This window comes from Trichechus manatus, unplaced genomic scaffold, assembly GCF_000243295.1.
Source record: "Trichechus manatus latirostris isolate Lorelei unplaced genomic scaffold, TriManLat1.0 scaffold00056, whole genome shotgun sequence".
Classification (NCBI taxonomy): Eukaryota; Metazoa; Chordata; class Mammalia; order Sirenia; family Trichechidae; genus Trichechus; species Trichechus manatus.
Genome location: NW_004443992.1, coordinates 15738939 through 15762623, shown reverse-complemented (window position 1 = coordinate 15762623; position 23685 = coordinate 15738939). Strand labels below are relative to the sequence as shown.

Sequence of the window (23685 nt, the reverse complement as noted above, 5' to 3'; positions counted from 1 at the left end):
CTCTAAGTAGAAAAATGTTACCTCGTAAGTGTGGAAGCAAGAAGGAAATAAAGAGTACAAAAAAGATATCCAGATGATATAAAGCAAATATATAGCAATATTATATTAGTAAGTAAATGGAAGGAAGCTATAAAGCAAGTGGGCACGATGCACGCGTATTAGAGAGAATGGTTAGAGAATTCAAGGATTAGTATAAATAATTTACCGAATAAATTTCTTTATTAGGAGCTTAAGAGTCATCCTGTATCCCATTATTTAGAGGAAAAGAAGGTTTACAGTTACAAAGAGACCAGGCTATCACGCCCAAAGAATATATATTTTGCTTACATTTAATCTTTTTCCTTTACCTATGTGAAAGATCCCAAAAATAAGGTGATTAATAAACATGCATAAAATATATACATACAACCATAGGTGAAACAGTCCCAAGAATAATACCTGAGAGCAAAAGCAATGATGGAGCTGGGTTCCTTCTCACAGACTGCAATGGGCACCCGTTCATGTTCATACATCAAGTAGTGTTTATCTGGATCACTGTTCAAAATTTAAAGATAAATAAATGAATAAAAACAAAATTAGCAGAATATTACATATACAGACCCTTAGCACATGACAAGTAAATCTCAAGACAATTTTCAGTTAACTAAATTCTGCACACTAAGAATATAAGTAGTCAAAATGTATGTAGATGCTGAGAACTTGAACCAAATAGGTAACAAAAAGATATCAACAGAAAGTTTTTGATTGATTTTATTTTATTTTAATTGTACTTTAGATGAAGGTTTGAAGAACGAACTAGCTTCTCATTAAACAGTTAGTACACATATTGTTTTATGACTGATTAACAACCCCATGACATGTCAGTACACTCCCTTCTCGACCATGGGTTCCCTATTACCACTTTTCCTGTGCCCTCCTGCCTTCTAGTCCTTGCCTCTGGGCTGGTTTGCCCCGTTAGTCTCGTTTTGTCATATGGGCTTGTCTAATCTTTGGCTAGAAGGGGAACCTCTGGAGTGACTTCATTACTGAGCTAAAAGGGTGTCGGAGGGCCATACTCTCGGGTTTCTCCAGTCTCTGTCAGGCCAGTTAAGTCTGGTCTTTTTTTGAGTTAGAATTTTGTTCTACGTTTTTCTCCAGCTCAGTCTGGGACCCTCTGCTGTGATCCCGGTTAGAACAGTCAGTGGTGGTAGCCGGGCACCATCTAGTTGTACTGGACTCAGTCTGGTGGAGGCCATGGTAGTTGCGGTCCATTAGTACTTTGGACTAATCTTTTCCTTGTATCCTGTTTTCTTCACTCTCCCTTGCTCCCAAAGGGGTGACACCAGTGGAGTATCTTACATGGCTGCTCACAGGCTTTTAAGACCCCAGACGCAACTCACCAAAGTAGAATGTAGAACATTTTCCTTATAAACTACGTTGTGCCAATTGAGCTAGACGTTCCCTGAGACCATGATCCCCACAGCCCTCATCAAGAGAAAGTTTCTGAAGGCAATTTAAAACATTATGAGAACTAGGTCTCAAATCAGAGGTTCTGGAGTAGTCATTCCAAATAAAGCTTTCCGTACTACTAAGACTTTGGGCCGTATTAATCTAAAAAAGGATTTACAATGAAGAGCAGGAGTCTAAAATATTTTGTTCTACTCTCAGCTTGAGAGAAAAGTCTTCTAGAAATTGTAGAAAAGATATACTACTAGCCCAACAAATAATACAACACAGCCACTCTCCTAGTATCACACAGGAACTCTCTGGCATGACTATCTGAATCCCTAATCTTGCTCCCCTGATTTCCACTCTAATTCCCCAGACACTATCAGACATATTCAATCTGTGAAATAGTTATTTACTGAGAACCTATCATGTGCCAGGGATATAATATTAAGAAAAACTGCTACTAAGAACCTAACATGTGCTAGATGTTAACAATACAATGCTTAGGGGGAAAAATTAGGCATGGTAGAGTGTACAATATAAGAGGATAAAGAAACAAATAATCCTAAAAATAAATATAAGCACTGTCTGTGGTGATAAGTACTATGAGGAAGCCATGAGAACCTATAACAAAGAGACCTAATTTGGTCTGGGCGAGGGATGGGAAAGATCTAGGAAGGAAGGTTTTCCTGAGAAAGAAATGAGTAAGAGTTAAGATTAAGAAAGAAGGTGAAAGCATATGCAAAGGCCATAAAATAGTTATTCCCTCAGTTTACTCACTTTATATTCAGAAAAAATAAGCAATTATTTTCAGAACCAGTAACCTCGAGCATTAAGTAACATTAGTTAATGCTTTCTTCCCCTGCTCATCTACTATATAATAAGGATTATATGCTCCACAAATTACATTATATCAAAACACATCTCTTTTACTATGACAAAATATAATTTAGGCTTGAGAAACACATATAAGTAAATATATCTAAATAATTAGAGAGTAAGTCTATCCAGAATTAGTTTAGAAATTAAGTGAAAATAAAACCACCCAACAGCCACTGGCTTTTATAGTACTTACAAAGGAAATGGAATAGGATTATAGCTATTTCCTGGAAGCAAATTTGCAAAGATGGCTTTCATGGTTGATTTTTCCTTCACCTGGCTGTCTGTGGATCCCAGCAAATGTCCATCAAACACATCTAGGATGAAAAATATATGTTAATATTCAGGAAGAATAAGAAAGTATAAAGGGTCAACTTTATTTCTTTTTGGAATATAGACATACGCACACCATAACTACCCATTGTGGTTTAAAATTTCTTATCTAGGAATTGTGACTCTTAAGAGATCAAAGGAAGTGATAGTGCAGCATATACAGCAGTGACTTCAGGGGCGCCTTTTATCACACTGTAACATCTCTGAAATTGGGGTCATCCTACAACTGATGACTTCTTACATCATAGGCGTCCAGGCCACAGCCATGATGAAATTACTGCCTGAGCATGCATGAACTTAACAACAGCTGTTCATGTTGCCACTTCAACTCAATTATATGCACTGTGGTTATTACACCTGAGCTTCATTGCAATTTAAAGTCTTAAAGGTTTACACCAGAGTTAAGCAGTTACTGTGTAAACAGAAAGCAAGGAAAGAGAGATGCATGGCATAAATTTGCTATTGTTGTTAGGTGCCACCAAGCTGATTCCGAGCCATAGCAACCCCATATGACAGAGTAGAACTACCATACAGGGTCTTCTGGGCTGTAATCTTTACAGAAGCAGATCACTAGGTCTTTTCTCTAGTGGAGTCGCTGGGTGGGTTCAAACCGCCAACCTTTCTGTTAGCAGTTGAGCACTTAGGGTTCCGTAAAAATTTGCTATTAGTGAAGCAAATATTTATCGTTGGAGAAATGGCTGCAATGTCTCTATTTTCTTATAAAGCAACAAACACGTACTTTATGGGACTTAAGAAAGTAAGATTCCCAGAAAGTAGATGAAGCTGCATGACATTTTGTTACTGATAGATCTACGTGTCATTTAGTGCAACTGAAGGAAAAAGTGATATAATAAAAAGCTATATCTAAATTAAGTCTAAAAGAGCACTTTCAATAAGTACAAAATTTTTTTAAAAATTCTAAAGGGTGAAAAAGCATTGTCAAAGAATTTGCAGTGTTTTTCTTTTTTGGTGATACATTAAAAAAAAAAGAGGCATCTTTCAGTCTTAGATTCACTGAAGTACAGTAAAAGTGACTAAACTGTACCTTCGGAACTGCTGACTGTATCGAGTTCAGGGGGCCCTCCTACCATCTGCTCAGACATGACTTCAGGTGGAGTCGGCAGCTGAAGATGGGCAGAACTGGTGGAGCTCTGACTGGACAGGGTTGTTAAGAAGCGATCCTCTAAAGAAAAACATGATCTTAAATGAGTCATTTAAAAACGCTAAGTCCATTTCTGCATAATATAAATGTTTCCAAAATGCCAACTAATATTTCTACTTCCTAAAACATTGGATTTTAGCTTCTTAGAAATGAACTAGGCTATTTAGCTCATGTTATATAAATGTGTACAAAAATTTAAGAAGTTAAATGACTTGACCATAATTAAAATCTTATTGGCAGTACTGTAACTGGCAACAAGTTTGACTCCTCTCCAATATTCTTTCCACTATACCACAATTCCTACCCAAATATAAGTTCATTCAATTTAACAAGGAATGAAATTAGGATACTACTGGGGGGAAAAAATCACATGCTCATTCTGAGAGAGAAAAAAAAAAACTCATCTAATTGTAACAGAAAAAAGTCAAGAATTATGAGTTTGAGCTCCTGTTCTATAGACTAAATTTCCTACAAATTTTCTAGGGTGGTAACGCGGTATTCAATGAAATACTATGAGAGACATCTTAAGGCTAGAAAAGATTTTAGTGGCATAAAAATATAAATTTTCTAAGATTCTTACAGTGAAACTTTTGAAATAATCAGCAAAACAGAATTCAATTTCCTTTTTTGTCTTTGTACTTCCCCTAACAGCAGTCCTCTCTATATATTATGTATTTCTTTATCTTATTTTCTTTCAATATACTTTATAATATTCTTAAGCTGCCAGGGTTATAAATGCTCTAAAGAAAGTAAAAAAAAAAAAATAAAAAGTTTATGAACAATTACATCAGAAATAGAAATACTTAAAATTAACAGTTAAACAAGATTTATAGACTAAGAAATTTCCTTAAGTCCAACAGCAGGTGATCACTAGACTCAAAGACCAACCTTTCTCGCCATTTTGAAGTCCTGGAGAAACATTCCGTGGAGTTGCATCCATTGTACTTATCTGTGGAGCAGATACTTTGTTATTAAGGAAACATTAAAATCACATTTTTTAAATTCTCTAACCCAGCAAATACTACACTTCTGGGCTCATGACCTCTTTACACTCTTAAAAAGGATTAAGCACCTGCAAATCTTAATTTTTACCTTGTTAGAAATTAAAATTGAGAGTTTTTAGAATATGCACTTACTCATTTAAAAATAACAATAAACACACTACATATTAACATAACTAACATTTTTTTTTTTTTTTACAAAAAAAAAACTATGTTCCACAAAAAATGGTGAAACGAGTGGCACTGTTTTACACTTTTACAGGTATCTTTAATGTCTAGCTTAATAGAAGACAGCTAAATTAATATCTGGCTCCTACATTTAATCTGCTAAGATATATCGTTCCGATTGAAATATATAAAGAAAATCCAACCTCATAAGTATGCAACTGAAAAACGGAGATCTTGCGGATTCCCTGAAAATCTCAAATTCCCAGGGGTCCTTTAACCACTCTTTGAGGATATTGCTCTAAATAGCTCACTTCTTAGCATTAAAGCATCTAAGAACTACTTAAGATTATTCATCTAAGTCCAGGAATCTTCTATTATCCACTTTTCTCAAGTCCCACATCCACAGATAAGATATACTTAGAATGCCTAAGCCCCATGTACGATATGATTACAAAGTCACTTCTAAGGTCTTCGCTTAAAGGTCACCATATCAGAGAGACTTTCCCTGGCCACTCTATATAAGATAGCCAATCATCATCACTACTACCACCCACTCCCTCAACAAGGCTCTATCTCCCTTATTTTTTTCTTTATAGCCTTTTTTATTTTTTCTATATTTATTGGTTCATCTGTTTACTGTCATTCTCCCCCTCATCAGACAAATGTTCCATAGGGACAAAAACTATGGTCTTTGTTCTCAACTGTACACATTGTACCTAGAACAGTGTCTAACACATAGTTCCCAAGAACTATTTATCAAATGAATGACAATAATGGCAGTTCTACAGATTTTCAAATCAACTTTCAATCTTTCAAAAAGATGATTCTAAGTTGAATGATTTTGTATTTTTAGTTCTGTATCTACATACTATAATTTAAAGATCTTATACCATTAGCTTTGCAGTTTCTTCACTGGGAAAACGGAAAGGCCATCAGCAGTCTGTAGCAGTCATTAGTAGCCTTAGACTAGCTGGCAAATACTAACATACAGATCATCTTCAGTTACCCTGATTCTTACTCCCACCTAAACTTTAAGGAAAATGATTCTTACCCAGTTGTTTAAGAGACAAAGAATTCATTTATATATTACTAAACAACACACGTATCTCAGGCACTTGGATCCATCATTCCAAGAAAATATTCCTCTACAAATACTACATATTCTTCTATAAATACTACACACTTATACCAAAAGAAAACACTCTGGCGAAAGCTTTCATAGTATCGGAACATTAAACCTTTAATATACTGAAATTAACTCATCTACTATATGGTAAGTGTGGTACGCAGAATTTTAAGATGTCCCCCAGGATTCCCAATCCCTGATGTACATACACTTTTCCCCAGATATTCAATCAAATACTACTCTAGGTACTGCTATGAAGGGATTCTACAGATGAAATTAAGGTCCCAAATCAATCGATCTTAAAATAGGGAGATTATCCAGATGGGCCTGACCTACTCTCATATAAACCCTTTAAATCTGTGTCTAGAAATCAGATGCACAGGAATTAAGAGATTTGAAGCAAGAGAAGAATTATGCATTGTTGCAGGCTTTGAAGACTGGGGGGAGGGTCATGTGACAAGGAGTACGGGTGGCCTCTAATGCTGAGAATGGCCTCCAGTCAACAGCCAGCAAGAAAAGAGGGTCCTCAGCCTATAACTACTACTAATTGAATTCTGCCAACAACCTGAAAGAGCTTAGAAGTGGCTTCTGAGCCTCAGATAAGATAAAAGCCCCAGCCAAAACCTTGATTTCAGCCATGCAAGACTATGAGCACAGAACCCAGCCAGGCCATGCTAAATCCTTGGCACAGGGAAATTGTGAAATGACAAATCTGTATTGTGTTAGGCCACTAAGTTCGTGGTAGTTTGTTATGCAGCAATAGAAAATTAGTATCAGAAAAGGCTAATTAAATCAATGTGTAGCACTAATTCATTCAGACCCCTTGAGAAAAGCAACTCATTTAAGCAGAGGTAAAGAACACCCAAAACTGTGTAGTAAACTAAATTAGGGCTCTACTGTATCTCAGAGCATCCACACTTCTCCCTTGTAGCACTGACTGCCGCATGATGCTACTCTCAGTGATGCAGGTAAATAGAAGCTTCAAATTAATGTTTCAAATGAACGAATTATAACAGACCATTTTCTTTCACAGCAGGATATAAAAGTAATCCAGGTGACGTCTCCTTGCGCGGTGCAATGAATTACTTAATATGGCCCTTCTAGCCATAGTCTTTGTGACTCACAGAAAATGACTGAGTAGTATCATGCAATAAGGTATATGGAACCCTAACAAGGGGATTGGTCACTTTTGCCATTCTGCTAGGCTTAAAATGAGCCATCTAGGAGGCAGAGTGGACAGGATCTCACCACCACCAAGAAAGAAGGGCCAGGAGTGGAATATGTCCTTTTGTACCTGGGATCCCTACACTGAGAAGCTCCTAGAACCCTGAGACCAAGAGAGAGCACTGTAACATCGAAGACAGCAAGAAGCAGCGGTAAAGAAACGGTGGCAGCAAAGGCAGGAGACTGTCAGGAGACACTGCAGTGAGCTTCCTGGCCCACAGAGCGAGAAAACTGAGCGCCTTCAGGCAGGAGGCTTGCTGGAGTAGGGTGCCCCCAAGCACTTGGTGGAGCTAGGTTTGTGGACTAGCAAGTTAGAGCTGAGTGCCTTCAAGCTGAGGCTTACTGGTAGAGCAGGGTGCCTCTGGGTACGTACTGGTGGAGCTAAAAGAGCTTTGTAACACTTGCACAAGCAGGGCAGAAGCCAGGTCTAGGGGCCAAAGTCCAGAGACAGACCTGCCTGCAGGCATGGCTGAAAAGAGGCTGTCCTGATCAAAGAACTGTATCCCAAGCCTTCCTGAACCTGAATTGTAACCTGTTACTTCCCTAAGGAGGACCTGAAGCACTCCCTGATAAGATAAAACACTACAGTCTTCAATATGGATTGTATCTCAACATAAAGAAAACAAAAATGCTCGAACTGGACCAATAAGCAACATCATGATAAACGGAGAAAAGACTGAAGTTGTCAAGAATTTCCTTTTACTTGGATCCACAATCAACACCCATGGGAGCAGCAGTCAAGAAATCAAACGAGGTGCTGCACTGGGCAAATCTGCTGCAAAAGACCTCTTTAAAGTGTTGAAAAGCAAAAATGTCACTTTGAGGACTAAGGTTTGCCTGACCCAAGCCATGGCATTTTCAATTGCCTCATATGCATGCAAAAGCTAGACAATAAATAAGAAAGACCGAAGAAGAATTGACACCTTTGAATTATGATGTTGGTGAAAAATACTGAATATACCACAGACTACCAGAAAAACAAACAAATCTGTTTGGAAGAAGTACAGCCAGAATGCTTCTAAGAAGCAAGGATGGCAAAACCTCTTCTCAAGTACTTTGGACATGTCATCAGGAAGGACCAGTCCCTGGAGAAGGACATCATGCTTGGTAAAGCAGACGGTCAGCAAAAAGAGGAAGACCCTCTCTAAGATGGACTGATACAGTGGCTGTAACAATGGGGCTCACGCATAACAACTATTGTAAGGATGGCGCAGGACCAGGCAGCGTTTAGTTCTGTCGTACACAGGGTTGCTATGGATTGGAAGTGACTCACGGCACCTAACAACTTCCCTAATAAACCCCATAACTGTGAGTGTGGTCTGTGAGTTCTGTATGCCCAATGCAATGAATTATGGAACCCAGCAGAAAAGCAGAGAGTGCTATGGGAGGAACAGTTTTGTCAGAACTAGTAAAAAAGTTGAAGGGTAGAGGCATGTCTGACCCCGGCCTCATAGGAATCAGTCTTGGGCTATTGATCTTGATTCTCCTTCCCCCTTGTGAAATTAGATGAGAAGGTCAGACACCACTGCCACACCATTTTTACACCTTGAAACCTTTTAACTTCAAGATGGAAAACCCTATTTAATATTAATAAACCATGTTTTAAACTCACTTCTAAAGGTCATAAATGGAATTACAACAACAGTATTTACATCAATGGAGGAAAAGAGATAAGATCCTATTTTATTACCTTGCTTTCTTCCCCTTGTCTCAGTCTTCCAGGACTTGGAGGAACTGAAGGTCGTTTTCTACCCTTTTCTTGCTGAAAAAGGTCCTGCAACCTGTGGTCAAAGGGGAAAAAAAAAAAAAAAGAATATGGTTTTGTTCTTGTAGCCTGAATGATGTCTACAAATTTTCTCTTTACAATTTTGAAACTACAATAATTAAATTTCCCTATTTGGATTACAAAAGATTTTAAAGTTATATATAACTAAGTTGTTGCCTTACTTCTAATCAACTGGCTCTTGCTGCTTAAGACTGCAGATGTGAAAGAACAGCAAGTTATCGTAAGAGGCAGCACAACATAATGGAAAAAACATGTGCACTTTAAGAGACCAAAAGACCTGGGCTCAAATCCCAGCTCTGATAATTAACAGCTGTATAGCCTTGGGCAAAATCCTTAATTTCCTGGAGTCACAGTTTCCTCTTCTGTAAAATGGGAACGGTACATATCCTGTCACCTCCAAAAAAACCGGTTGCCATCAAGTCAATTCCAACTCACAGCAACCCTACAGGAGTAAAACTGCCCCACAGGGTTTCCAAGGAGCAGCTGGTGGATTCGAACTGTTGACCTTTTGTTAACAGCCGAGCTCTTAACCACTGCACCACCAGGACTCCATATATCCTGTAGACTCATAAAAACCAAATGAAAGAGTGAATGCCTGCCAGTCTAGTGCCTTATTTAGTGCCTAGCATAATCCAAATGCTCAATAAGTGGTAGCTATAATAATCTAAGTAAGCTTTGAAATAAACTCAATGTTTTTTAAAAAAATTTTTAAAGCATTTCCAAAATAAAAAAAATATATTTCCAAAAATAAAAATATAAATAAAGGTATAAAACACACATAATAATATATTTGAAATCCCTGACCTAAAAACCAAGTCACTCCATCGCATACTAATTCACTTATCCAATAACAATTCAGTAAGTACTGAAATAATTAAACAATATTTGAAACAGCACTGAACACTGTCCTCATCTTTGATTTTTATATCTTCACCAACTACCTAAAGATTAGTACATATATTTTAAAGGATGAAGGTGAGAAGCTGGTGGTGACAGAAAAACAAGTTCTCTAACTTGGGAGTAAAATGAAACACCCAAAATTAATGTTGTTGTCGTCAGGTGTGTCGAGTCAGTTCCAGCTCACAGCGACCCTGTGCGCCACAGAACAAAACACTGCACAGTCCTGTGCTGTGCTCACAATCCTTGTTATGCTTGAGCCCACTGTTGCAGCCACTGTGTCAATCCATCTCGTTGAGGGTCTTCCTCTTTTTTGATGACCCTGTACTTTACCAAGCATGACGTCCTTCTCCAGGAACCAATCCCTCCTGACAACATGTCCAAAGTATGTAAGATGTACTCTTGCCATCTTTGCTTCTAAAGAGCATTCTAATTGTACTTCTTCCAAGACACATTTGTTCGTTCTTTTGGCCATCTAGAATACAGGCAGTATTCTTTGCCAACACCACAATTCAAAGGCATCAATTCTTCGGTCTTCCTTATTCACTGTCCAGCTTTCGCATGCATGTGATGCGACTTGAAAATACCATGGCTTGGGTCAGGTGCACCTTAGTCTTCAAGGTGACATCTCTGCTTTTCGACACTTTAAAGAGGTCTTTTGCAGCAGATTTGCCCAATGCAATGCATCTTTTGATTTCTTGACTGCTGCTTCCATGGGTGTTGACTATGGATCTAAGTAAAATGAAATCCTTGACAACTTCAATCATTTCACCATTTATCATGATGTTGCTTATTGGTCCAGTTGTGGGGATTTTTGTTTTCTTTATGTTGAGGTGTAATCCATACTGAAAGCTGTCATCTTTGATCTTCATCAGTAAGTGCTTCATGTCCTCTTCACTTTCAGCAAGCAAGGTTGTGTCATCTGTGTAACACAGGTTGTTAATGAGTCTTCCTCCAATCCGGATGCCAAGTTCTTCTTCATTTAGTCCAGCTTCTCAGATTATTTGCTCAGCATACAGACTGAATAGATATGGTAAAAGGATACAACTCTGACGTATACCTTTCCTGACTTTAAATCACGCAGTATCCCCTTGTTCTATCCAAACAACTGCCTCTTGATCTATGTAGAGGTTCCTCATGAGCACAATTAAGTATTCTGGAATTCCCATTCGTCACGATGTTATCCATAATTTGTTATGATCCACACAGTTGAATGTGTTTGCATAGTCAATAAAAAACAGGTAAACATCCTTCTGATATTCTCTGCTTTCAGCCAGGATCCAACTGACATCAGCAATGATACGCCTGGTTCCACATCCTCTTCTGAATCCGGCCTGAGTTTCTGGCAGATCCTTGTCAACATACTGCTGCAGCCACTTTTGAATGATCTTCAGCAAAATTTTACTTGCGTGTGATATTAGTGATATCATTCAATAATTTCCGTGTTCAGCTGGATCACTTTTCTTGGGAATAGGCATAAATATGGATCTCTTCCAGTCGGTTGGCAAGGTAGCTGTCTTCCAAATTTCTTGGCATAGACAAGTGAGCACCTCCAGTGCTGCATCCGTTCGTTGAAACATCTCCACTGATATTCCGTCAATTCCTGGAGCCTTGTTTTTCACCAATGCCTTCAGTGCAGCTTAGACTTCTTCCTTCAGTACCATCGCTTCCTGATCATATGCTACCTCTTGAAATATGTGGTATAATGACTCTGTGTATTCCTTCCATCTTCTTTTGATGCCTCCTGCGTCATTTAATATTTCCCCATAGAATCCTTCACTATTACAACACGAGGCTTGAATTTTTACTTCAGTTCTTTCAACTTGAGAAATGCCAAGCATGTTCTTCCCTTTTGGTTTTCTATCTCCAGCTCTTTGCACATGTCATTATAATACTTTACTTTGTCTTCTTGAGCTGCCCTTTGAAATCTTCTATTCAGTTCTTTTACTTCATCATTTCTTCCTTTTGCTTTAGCTCCTCGACTTTCAAGAGCAAGGTTCAGAGTTTCTTCTGACATCCATTTGTTTCTTTTCTTTCCTATCTTTTTAATGACCTCTTGCTTTCTTCATGTATGATGTCCTTAATAAAGACATTGAAATGAAAAACATCATGGCAGAGCAAATCTGTCAGTAATATCAAAGAAACAACAGACTGCAGTCTTACCTGTTATTCCAAGCTTGCAGTACTTCACAGAGACTTTGTTTCTTGGCAATGAGTGACTCAAAGATTGACTGCAGCTGCTGAGGGGTATCTACAGAGGAAGACATGAGCCTTGCTTGCATCTTCTCAATCCAGTTCTTGAACTCGCCTTCTTCCATCTAGAAACAATTTCAGTAATCTGAGACACCAGACAGGTCCCAGCCTCCCAAAAATCTTCTACTAAGTTAGCAGTTAATGTTGGATTTTCTATCAAAGAAATAAATTACCTCTTTTTGTGCAAAGATATCTTCCATTTTTTCCTCTCTAGTTTTGCTAAATGTATCAGTTTTCAAAGATGCAAGTCTTTCATCAACAGCAAGATATACCTGTGAAACTCTAGCAATAAAAACATATAAAACATTAAACATTTCAGAGAAGTTGGAATCCAATTATCTAATCTCACATAAATAGAAAAAAGACACTACACAAAAAACTACAACTATGTTTAAGAATCAAATATAATTTTGTAGAACAAGAAAAATCCTGAACAGATGTACACCAAAATTTGAACAGTTTTTATGTCTGAGAGAGTCTTCCTTCTCTTTTCAGTACTTTTCTGAACTCTCTACATTTTCTTTTTTACAGCAAGCATATATAATATTATACAATTATAAAAATAAAATATTCACATTTTTAAAGAAACTTATACTAAATTTAAGTTTTTTAATTTCTAATTAAAATGAACAAATTTAATACTTTAAAATAGCTGTAGATTATAGACAGTATTAAAAAAAGATGGTCAAAGAAACTAAAACATGTACTTACTTTTGAAAGAAGTCCTTCAGATCCTGAAGAAGAGACACTTTCAAGGGGGCCTGACGTTTAATGACTATTTTGGGGAGTGGAACACATACTTCAAGAAGCCGAATGGGAGAGTAACTGAGAGAAGAAAATACAAATAATAGCAGAAAAATGAAAAATACTTCAATACTTGGAGTAGATATTTATCACGACAGTGAACTAAGTCCTATGAGCATTAGACAAAATCAAGTTTCTATAAAATGGCATTTTAAAACAATCATAAAGACTCTGAAGACAACTTTCAGCCATTATAAATGTCCTCCCCAATTAAGCAGGGATTTTTGTTTTATTTTTTACTGCACTGAGGTACCCTCGTTTGCCCCCCAAGGCTATCCTCATCTGCTATATAAACAAAAATCACTTCAAATAAACTTTCTTTATCATGAATGAGGAGAGAGACGCTTTCCTACAATTAGCTTAGACATAGGTATTCATTACTTTCCCAGCTCCTGAGGATTCCTCATGAGTCTTTATTTCCATTTCACAGTAGGGTTTATGTTTGTCTAGTAAATGCTATCCCCCACCTCTGCCCTAGGTTCATGGTTAAAAGCTCTTGCTTAAAAAGGGAAATAAGCTCTAATTATAATTAGCATATATTTCCTAAGTGCCTACTATGTGTCAGTTAGGATTTAGGTGCTGGATGTACAGCACTAAACAAGGGCCAAAATTCCTGCCCTCGTGATTCAGGAATAACATGATTCAGGTAATAAAACAAAGTATATATTTTATCAAATGGTAAGTGCTCTGGAGAAAAATAAAGCAGGAAAGGGCATCAAGGAGTGCTGGGGCAACGGGGCGTCAGGGAAGGTAAAATCTGAACAAAGACCACAGGAAAATAAGGAAACAGCAAGCAGGTAAGTGAGGAAAGAGCAGAGCAGGAAGAATAAGCAAAAAGCTCCAAGGCGGGAGCCTACCTGACGTATGCGGCCCAGCCAGGCAGCAAGGCTGCAGCAAAGTGAGTGAGGGGAGAGTAGGAGGAGGTGAGAACAGAGAGGTACTGGGCAGCCAGAGCATGCAGGAAATGATGGGCCAGTAAATGGACTCTGCTTTCACTCAGGGTAAAAAAGACACTTAGAGGAGTGACCCGATCTGATTCTCATGTAACAGGATGATCACTCTGCTGTGTTGACAACAGGCTGCAGGGAGCAAGGACAGAGGCAGACTGGTTGGGGTTACTGCACTGATCTAGGTGAAAGATAAGGGAGGCTCAGTCCAGAGCAGTAGTGTGGAGGTGGTGAGAAGTGCTCAGATTCTGGGTAGATTTTGAAGGCAGAGTCTAAAAGCTTTCTCAAATCATTTAATATCACAATGGTAAATACCTATTTTTCAACTTGCCATTTTAGCCCTGTCCAGAATATTCAATTATCCTTATGCTAGTTAATATCATAGCAAAAATTCTGACAGACTCTCACATGCATAAACAATAGCTAAGAGTGAGGACCGTGGTAGCAGATCAACCAGGTTTCAAATCACGACTCCATCACCTGCTAGCTGGATAAGTCAGGATAATAATAATGCCTATTTCTTAGGACTGTGGTAAGGATTTAACAAAAATAACACACTGAAAGAGTCTGGCCCTCTGCACTTGCAGGGGTGTGAAGGGGGAACAACATACCCACAGATTACTTCAGTCTAGTACAGTGGAAATGTGACAAAGCCTTCAAGGAGGTATGGGACCGCTTACAAGGTCCCTTTGACTTCTTACCTGAAAGATGCCACCATCTGGTTATAAGAGAAATACTGGTGATAATCATGGTGGATGGAGTGACCACATGGCTCAGCATTGGCTCTACGAGTATACTGGTGCCCATAAAACCTAAGCTCAAGGTATTTTGCAAATGACATGGACCATGACTCATTGGAAAGAGCAACAACTGGTGTTACCTGAAATTCAGAATAAATAATTCATGTCATCTAAACACATTTTGAGGAACACTTTTTAAAAAATAATGTATTTTCTAATATAAATCTAGTGTTTTCTGACTGCAAAAATCTGTAGAAAGAAAGAAAAGTTCAAAAGTAGGTGGAGTTGGGGGTGGCCAGGCAGAGCAGTATCACCAGTCCTACCACCAACATCAGTATGCTAGTGTATGTTTACTTTCATTCTACATATGAATACATACATGCATAGCCAGAGTTATCTGTAAATAAAAACCCTTTCCTGTAATTAGTTTCACAGTCTTTCATTTTTTTTACTTAGCAATGTATTGTGAATATTTTCACATGTAAAATACTCTTGCACAACTGGATTTTAAATGGCCAAAGAATATCTCATTATATGGACACACAATGTACTCATATTAGTGCATCTGTCAATCTACAGAAGTTTACATATTCTACAACAAGATAGTACCAGCCGTCTAACAGAAACTAAAGGCCTATAACAACAACTATAAAAAGTAAGACTGATAATTAAGAAATAATTTCATGCCTGCATGTTTGATGTTGCAGAAGAAAATAACTTTGATTTTGGTCCCTTCAATCACTAGTAAATTCATACAGGTCACACTGTTATTTTATCTATATAATTCCCACATGTGCCTTCCAAAAGCACATAAAAAAACTGCAAAATAAGCCAGTTATGATAACAATGAAGTTAAATTTGGCACGTACTCACTGCACACAATTTAGATATTAAAGTATACATTTAACAAGCATAATATTGGTGCCAAAAATTTGTGCCAGACTTGGAAAAGTAAAGAGAGACACACAGAAGAAATACAACACATGATCTTTTTCTCAAGAATGTACATGAAAACCAGTACAGTAGCAACATACTCTCATCTGTATCTCTTAAGACAGAAACACTGATATGGGCTCAAATTTATTATGCAAACATTACTGCTTTGTAAGTCTGTCTCCTTCCCTAGAGGTCAAAAGCCTTATCTTATTCTTTTTTTATTCTTAGGGCCTAACACAGTATCTTGCACATAGATGTTACTCAATAAATGTTTGCTGAATGAATAAACATAATTGAGAACTGTCAAGATACGATCTCAAGATAGTGAGATCCTGTATTTTATTTAACGACGGATATACTCCAAAAGCGGAATCTTTAAAAACATTAAATTGAACATACAGTGCTGGAATGGAAAATAAAGTTAATAATAACTCAATGACAAATAAGTCCAAAATAATATAGACCACCCTCCTCAAAAAACGAACTATACAAATAAAGAAATACGTGATATTATATGAAATACTATAGTAATAGGGTGCATTTACCTGTTTGCAGACTCTGCACCAGGAGTATGTGAGAACTGTATGTTGATATCCAGGTACTGGAGAATCCAATTCCTTCAGGATTATCTGCACACAGCCTTGGCCATGGACAAAACGCCGAATATGATGCACCATGGGGGTGTCACAGAACATGCTAGGACACTGATAAGAAGGCCTTTGACAAACAAGAAAGTCCTTTTCACATTAACCATGAGAAAGAAGCAACATGTAATGAGTACTAGCTAATCAGAGCCACTATCAAAAAAGCACAGCACCTCTCCGGAGTAACAAATATCAGCGGATAATCTGATCATTAGACAACCACTCAGGCCGCTCTGTGTCTGCAGTTGAACACCTTGTCTTAAACTATAGCAGCGCGATAGTTTCCATTTGTTAGACACCTTCTTATGGCTTTATGTTACACCAAGCGTTTTTAAAATACCATCTCGTTTAACACGTTAAAACTTATGACATCTCTGGAGATTGTTATCCCCAACAAACCGTGCTGGTAAAGATTAAATCACTTGCTCTTTGTCATAAAAATCGTAAGTAACAGTGCTAAGACTTAAACCAAGGTCTAGCTGAGTCTAACACTTCTCCTGCCTCTCACTTGAATCACCATTAAAACAGACTTCATAGAAAAGTCTTAGGGATGGCAGGGTAATTAGATGAGCAAAGATTTGAGGAATGTACTGAATAAGACATCCTGGTTTGAATATGATGTAAATTATTCATTTTTTATGATTTACTCTGATCTGTAATGTGAAAGAGAAGACCACACAACAATACATGACATCCAACTCATGGAACAAAAGAGGAAAACTTATTCTTACCTGAAACAGTATCTCTCTAAAAATATTCCTAATGTAAGATCATTCTTTCCATAAAATTCCATTGTTACAATCCTAAACAAAGAAATCATTTCTTAGAAAGATAGCATAAGAATTACCAGACAGCAAAGATTTTCATGAGACCACAAATTCTGGTTACCTATTAAATATGTTTATAATATAACATTAAAGCAGGTAATATTGTTGTTCTAGAATAAGTTTTACACCTCATCTGGTAAACCAGGTTTGGACTAGCCAAACTATACATCTTACCCAACTCCCAGTCCATTACTGTCTTATGAAACTATTTAATTGGATGCATAAACTATAATTTTAATTGACTAAAACTGATTTGAGTTAGGAAGATGTGAAAGTTTCCTTTACAAAGCCTTAAGCTTCGTCAACATGAAATGGGACTCCTGTCCCCTGCTCTCTAGCTCACACCTTTCCTGAACATGAAGAACAGCAGCTCATATTCTTGCAGAAGAGCCAATTCCTAACTTTATACCTAATTCATAAATGCCTACAAATAAGAGAATTAAACAATACCCCTGTTGACACCTACACCTTATTCAAGCTTTGATCTAAAAGAAGTTCATAAACTCCCAGAGAAAATTCCTGTGGGCTCTTCTAACTCCAAGTCCACCTACAGGAGCTACCTATACCACTTCTGGAGGAATCCCTGATCTCACTGCTGGAAGTGTTTCTGGTCCCAAAATTGAAACATGGAACACACTTTGTCATAGAAACAGTACTCCAAAAAAGTGGTTATGTTTCACAGTACTTTTAAAAGTAAAAGTAAGCTTGTTGCCGTCAAGTCGATTCTGACTCATAGCAACCCTATAGGATTTCCAAGGCTGCAAATCTTTACAGAAGCAGACTGCCACATCTTTCTCCTACAGAGTGGCTAGTGGGTTCAAACCACTGACGTTTCAGGTAGCAGCTGAGTGCTTTAACCACTGCACCACCATGGCTCCAAGTAAAGGTAAACTACCTAATAGGCTTTTGTGATTATCATTTGAAACAAATAATTACAACACTATAAAATGTGTTCCAATTTGTATCAGTCTACCTAGAATTTAGTTTTAGAATAAACCCATTAGTAAGGCACAAGGCTGACTGCTTTTATGAAAAATGATGCCTGAAGAAAAACCTGTCTAAATTACATATATATTATCAAAATGCTTACAAATTAGCTTTTATGTTTAAAATTATAAATTTCTCTCATCCGTCACATGCTTTTCAATCTTAGGACACTCTCAATTACTTCTATCCACGAATATACCCACAAATTTCATATTTAATTCACAAGTTTAAAATTTCTACAAATTCATATATGATCAGCAGAGTGCCATGTACCTAAAAATAGACCCTACTGGTTGGTTGTTTTTTTTAAAAAAGCTGCTGGAACCCTGTTCCTAAGTAAAGCACAACAGCGTAGAGAACCAGAGTCCTACCAAGGACTGACGCAGGCACTGGGGGCATTGCTGGACTGGGCAGAAGAGCTGCTGAACAGCACGCACAGTCTCTGGTGGTTGCCAGGGTTCAGACAGTCTACCTGGAAGAGAAGGAACCGCTCAGCGACAGTCGTAACACACTCGACCCCACGACGCATACTTCCAACACAATCTCTTCTAGTTTTGAGGCCTCCTAGCATCACTGTAGGGGTTCTGGTGAAGGTTTAAAACAATAAGAAACTAAACATGAGGACGAGTAGCTGTTTGTGATGTAAGAATATCCAAAAAGTTTAAGTTAAACTTAAAAACACAAACAGATCTTTAAATAGCTCAGTTTTTTAACTTACTTTTTACTTTTTATAAAACTGTACTAAATTATTTTGAAAGTGAGTAGTTAACTAAATGTATCCATATAAAACAGTCTGAGCTGATGGCTGGATATAACATCAATCTGGAACACCCAGAAGCTTAAATTCTAAGGTATTTGTATGTTTGTACTTTAATACTTGTTTTTGAAAATTACAAAGGTAACACCTACTCTCTGCTAAAATTCCAACAGTACAGAGGTACATGAAGAAGTACACAAAGTATATAAAGCCTCTCCTTTCATGCCATTCCCTCCTCACTCTTGAGGGACTAATTTAATAGTATGGTTAAAAACCATCCATTCTTTTTGCTAGCTGAATTCACACACACACAAGTAAACACAGGTGACTGTGTTTTTATTAAAATGGGATGATGCTACATACATATATTAAAACATAACTTATTTTTGTACACTAAAAAATATACTGCAGCCTCTATCCAGGTCATTAAATGAGACCAAAGTTATCCTTTTTATTGAAAACAATGTTCCAGTAAACATCCTTGTACATTTATTCCTATAAAATGTGAGCATCCTGGTACAAATGAACTTACTTATTTTTGTAGAAATAGATTATAAAAGGGAGGAATGCTGGGTCAAAGGTATGTCTATGTATATGTAAATTAACAGACTTCCCAATCACTTTCCATAAATTTATATAAATGCATATAAACATAAATATATCTGTACATAAAATTCATGGTAGTATTTTTCCACATCCTCATTAATTTCTGTCAACTTCACAAATAGAAAACTGTGTGCCGTTATTATTTATCACATTATTATTCAGCACCCTGACTACCAGTGAAATTGAGCATTTTTTTATCAAACATTTACATTTTCTCATCTAGACATGGGTTTATTCTTTAGTTTTATTATTATCATTATCAATAATGCATGCAGCCTCAATTTCTGTTTAAAAAGAAAAAAAAAAGGGCCAAGTATCACTGTCACTTTAAAGGCCAATATAAAGTGTTTTTTTAAAAAAATAAAGAAATCTAACATTAAACATGGAGCCCTGGTGGCGTAGTGATTAAGAGCTTGGCCGTTAACCAAAAGGTCAGCAGCTCGAATCCACCAGCTGCCCCTTGGAAACCCTATGGGGCAGTTCTACTCTGTTCTATAGGGTCACTATGAGTCAGAATCGACTCCACAGCAATGGGTTTTAACATTAAACATACACACAGGACGAATGGACACGGGAACTTGGGGCGGAAAGAGAAAGGGTTGGAGAGTGCTGACACACTGCAGGGATTGCAACCGTCACAAAACAATCTGTGTAAAAATTTTTGAATAAGAACTAATTTGTGCTGTAAACTTTCACCTAATCATAATAAAATAAGCAAAAAAAATCCTCAAAAAAAAATTGTGACCCACACAACTCACTGACTATACAGGAATAATATTTACATTTAAATAAATTTTAATATTAAAGCAAAAAAAAACCACACACCCACCCACACACACACACGTTTCCTACAATAAGCTTCTATCTTTCTCTCTCCATCACTACTATTATAGGTCATCATCCTGCCGGAAGGTTTAAGGGCCTCCACACCTCCCCCTACCTCAGAGCTCTTCCTAGTTTACTGTTAGCTCAGCCTGAAACCCCCAAACCCCAACCTCAATACGTGATAGTCCTATTTCGTATCTATTAAAGCAACATACAAACAGGCAAACTCAAGACAAAGAAAAGCACAGAACTATTTCATCAATCTGCATGCGATTTGTCATATTTTTTTACTCTGACTTAGTAGTTTTCTCAGCACGTCCTAAATTTACACGAACACTCAAAGTAGCCTAGCTCACCTTCGTCGACCACAATGCATCACTCGGAACCAACCCTTTCTCTTCGTCACTCTCAGCTCTGCTTCCTGATTTGCTACCAGAAGTGCCTGATGCATCCTTTGAATGAGCAAAAGGATCTAAATTTTTTTGCTGAATTCTTCCTCCTCTTGCCCGAAAATCAGCCAGCATTCTACCCAAGCTCTGGCTATCACCCAGATGCTCGGCAATTCTAGTGCTCACTAGCTCATGCGAGGGCAGGACTTGAATAGACTTGGCCTGAATACTTCCATTCATGCCCTGAAGTCCAGTGAGATCCCTAAGCAGCTGCTTCTTTCTCCTGCTCTCCATTTCTTTGAACTCCTTATTGAGGAGAGGAGACCAGTAAACCTGCTCTGCAAAATAATCTCGGGTAGAGCACTTCATCCCCTTTTCAGTTAAAAGGAAAGGCTCCCGGAATGTGATTACTGGAGACATACACAGGATTACATCTTTTAATTCTTGCTTGAAAGCCAAAGAATAAGTCTTTCGTTTATCTTCAGAGGAAGTAACTTCCATTGCAACATACAATCCTGTGTCATCCTGTAGAGGGTCTCTGAAGGCTCTCATCTGGCTTTTGGGATCATGCAGTTCATCTGTTTGCTGCAAAGTCTCTGGTTGCTCACTGCCTATGACATCCTGTTGGTCATCCATGTGCAGTGGCAGCAATGATTCTGGTAATGATGGAAAGAGAGCACAGGGGATCCCAGACACACAAGCCGTTGCTGCACACTCTTGATGCTTCAAAGAGACAACATCCTGCAGAACACTTTTATTTTCCTGGTCACCCTTCTCAAACACAATCCTTGATTCCAACGAACTGCCATCATCAGAGGGCAGAGCCTCTGATATCATGATCGGCCTGTCAGGAGGGAAGTCAGGGTCCCGGGGGAGGGTACTTCCACTGAACTGCTCTTGTGCAGCCCCTTCCTCCCCGCATCCCTCAATCAGAGAATGGAAGGAAGAGTTTTGAGTTAATGTGGGTGGCATAGCAAATTCATCCATAAGGAAGGAGATTTCTAGTTGAGAATGATAAGCTACGCAGATCATAAAAATTAGGATCTCCTTAACTCGGGCCAGCTCATAATCAGAGCCTCCTCTAAGCTTGACTGTGCAGCCTAGGTGCTGTGGACAGCCTTCAAAAAACATCAGCGTTTTGGTTTGTTCTAAAAATAAGCAAACAAAAAGTTAATAATGCATAGGTGGCAATACAGAAGTCCAGACAGAATTAATTCACCATGCTAACATCTACAGGAGAAAAAAAGAAAGAATTTACATGATTAAGACCACAGCTGCCTATTCTCATTTACACTGCTAACAGACATTTCCTTCCAGGTGAACACTGTAGTACTGAAGCGTTAACTCACTGACTGACATCCCCAATTCCAGGTGAATCTTTGCTAAAGATTACTCACCATTAGACAGCTGGAACATCTGCATATAAAATTTGTGACAGGTGCCCAGGCGTGGTTTTGTAAGCAGCTGGTCCATTGACATTACTAAATCACCTTGAGTCATCCGACTGATTCGATCTAAAACTTGCTACAACACAGAAAAACATTTTATCATAAAATTAGAGAAGAGTGAAAATCTCAGTAAATTTAATGGGGAAAAAAATGGGAATATTTAAAAGTAATCCTCACAATGAATTTCCTTCATTTGAATAATTATATGATGAATTTTTTAATGTAGCTTAGATCTATGCTTAGTTGCTTATTAATCAGTGAGTCCACTAAAACAAGCCATACTCCTATTAATAACATCACTAAAGGCATTTAAGCATTATGCACTGGCGCAAATACTGGGGAGGTGGGAGAGGAGGAAATAGGGACAAAAAAACAAACAAAAAAAACCTTCCTAGAATTGGCCTCCTTTGAGATCTTTTAATGTCTCTGGAGGGTAAATTTTTCAAGGCAGAGAACATTTTGTGCTTGGACAATTCCCCAAACAAAATGAAAGATCAACAAATATTACTAATTAGCTAATGTTATTACACCTTTGGAGACTATATAATGAGTGTAATCTACCCAATCACAGCCTGAGACTCTCTAGTCTTAAACAGTGAAAGAGCTACTACTGCCTTCTGTCCCACTTTCAATACACAGGATCAGCAAAAAAAGAAAATAGATAATCAAAGATCCCTGTATATCTACCACATGCACATAAATTGAAAAGCTATGTTTTTAAAAAAATGATACACAAAAATAGGAGCACTCACTGATTTTACATTAATGACCAAAGTAATGCCATGTTCCAGCAACATGTCCTGGGCTATCCGAGACACCGTTTTCTCAACTAGAACCAATGTGGGTCGCACATCAACTATTCGCTGAACGTAATTCTTCAAGAATTCCCTTTCCTAAGTAAGATAAATCAGAATTATACCGGGGTCAGTTCAAGATCCATTCACATTAAATTACAGGGATAGTTTGACTATTAATATCAATCTCAGCCTAAATTAGATTCCTCCACGTGTAATTCTATAAGCAAATTAATCCAAACACAACCGAGAAACTCATTCATCATTCTGAACTGTGTTGATTACCCTGAAAAGAGTTTCAGGAGAGACTCCATTCTCTGACTCACTAATATTACTCTGAAGGATTTTCAATTCTTAATTACCTATAATATAAAAGCCAAGAATTCAATTAGCTAGCTCTCACAGGTTAAAACACACAAACACACACACACACCCTCACAATCCCCCCAAATGAAAGCAATTTCTAGATGCTTTTAATATGGTTATGGATTCCCCTTTTACATTCTGAAACTAACCAGAGTATCTCTTCCTTGGGGTAGCTGAACAAGTAAGTCTCTAAAAAATGCTATTTCAGCTACTTACTATTCCAATCTCCCAAAAGATTACATTCTACCTAGAACAACTATAGTTAAAAATCTAAAACACAATGCTTAATACAATTTCATGACAAAGGCTAAATTTCAAAGCAAATGAATAATGTAAATAACAACCAGAGCTAAAACAA

General features: G+C 37.7%; 1 protein-coding gene across 14 annotated transcripts in view; it reads right to left on the bottom strand.

The window, feature by feature from the left end:
- Positions 1-23685, bottom strand: part of PIKFYVE (phosphoinositide kinase, FYVE-type zinc finger containing) — an 81558-nt gene that overhangs the window by 18386 nt on the left and 39487 nt on the right. For 13 of the 14 annotated variants that reach the window (XM_023733045.1, XM_023733046.1, XM_023733044.1 and 10 more), the window contains 15 exons: positions 22920-23060; positions 22117-22243; positions 20687-21867; positions 18514-18614; positions 17060-17131; positions 16230-16401; positions 14710-14888; positions 12969-13082; positions 12431-12539; positions 12168-12322; positions 9012-9102; positions 4691-4751; positions 3686-3823; positions 2504-2624; positions 439-534 (listed from right to left, as the gene is read on the bottom strand). In XM_023733045.1, coding sequence (XP_023588813.1) covers positions 439-534; positions 2504-2624; positions 3686-3823; positions 4691-4751; positions 9012-9102; positions 12168-12322; positions 12431-12539; positions 12969-13082; positions 14710-14888; positions 16230-16401; positions 17060-17131; positions 18514-18614; positions 20687-21867; positions 22117-22243; positions 22920-23060 — 2858 coding nt within the window. The remainder of the gene's footprint in view (positions 1-438; positions 535-2503; positions 2625-3685; positions 3824-4690; positions 4752-9011; positions 9103-12167; positions 12323-12430; positions 12540-12968; positions 13083-14709; positions 14889-16229; positions 16402-17059; positions 17132-18513; positions 18615-20686; positions 21868-22116; positions 22244-22919; positions 23061-23685) is intronic. The other variant, XM_023733056.1, reaches the window with a different exon arrangement.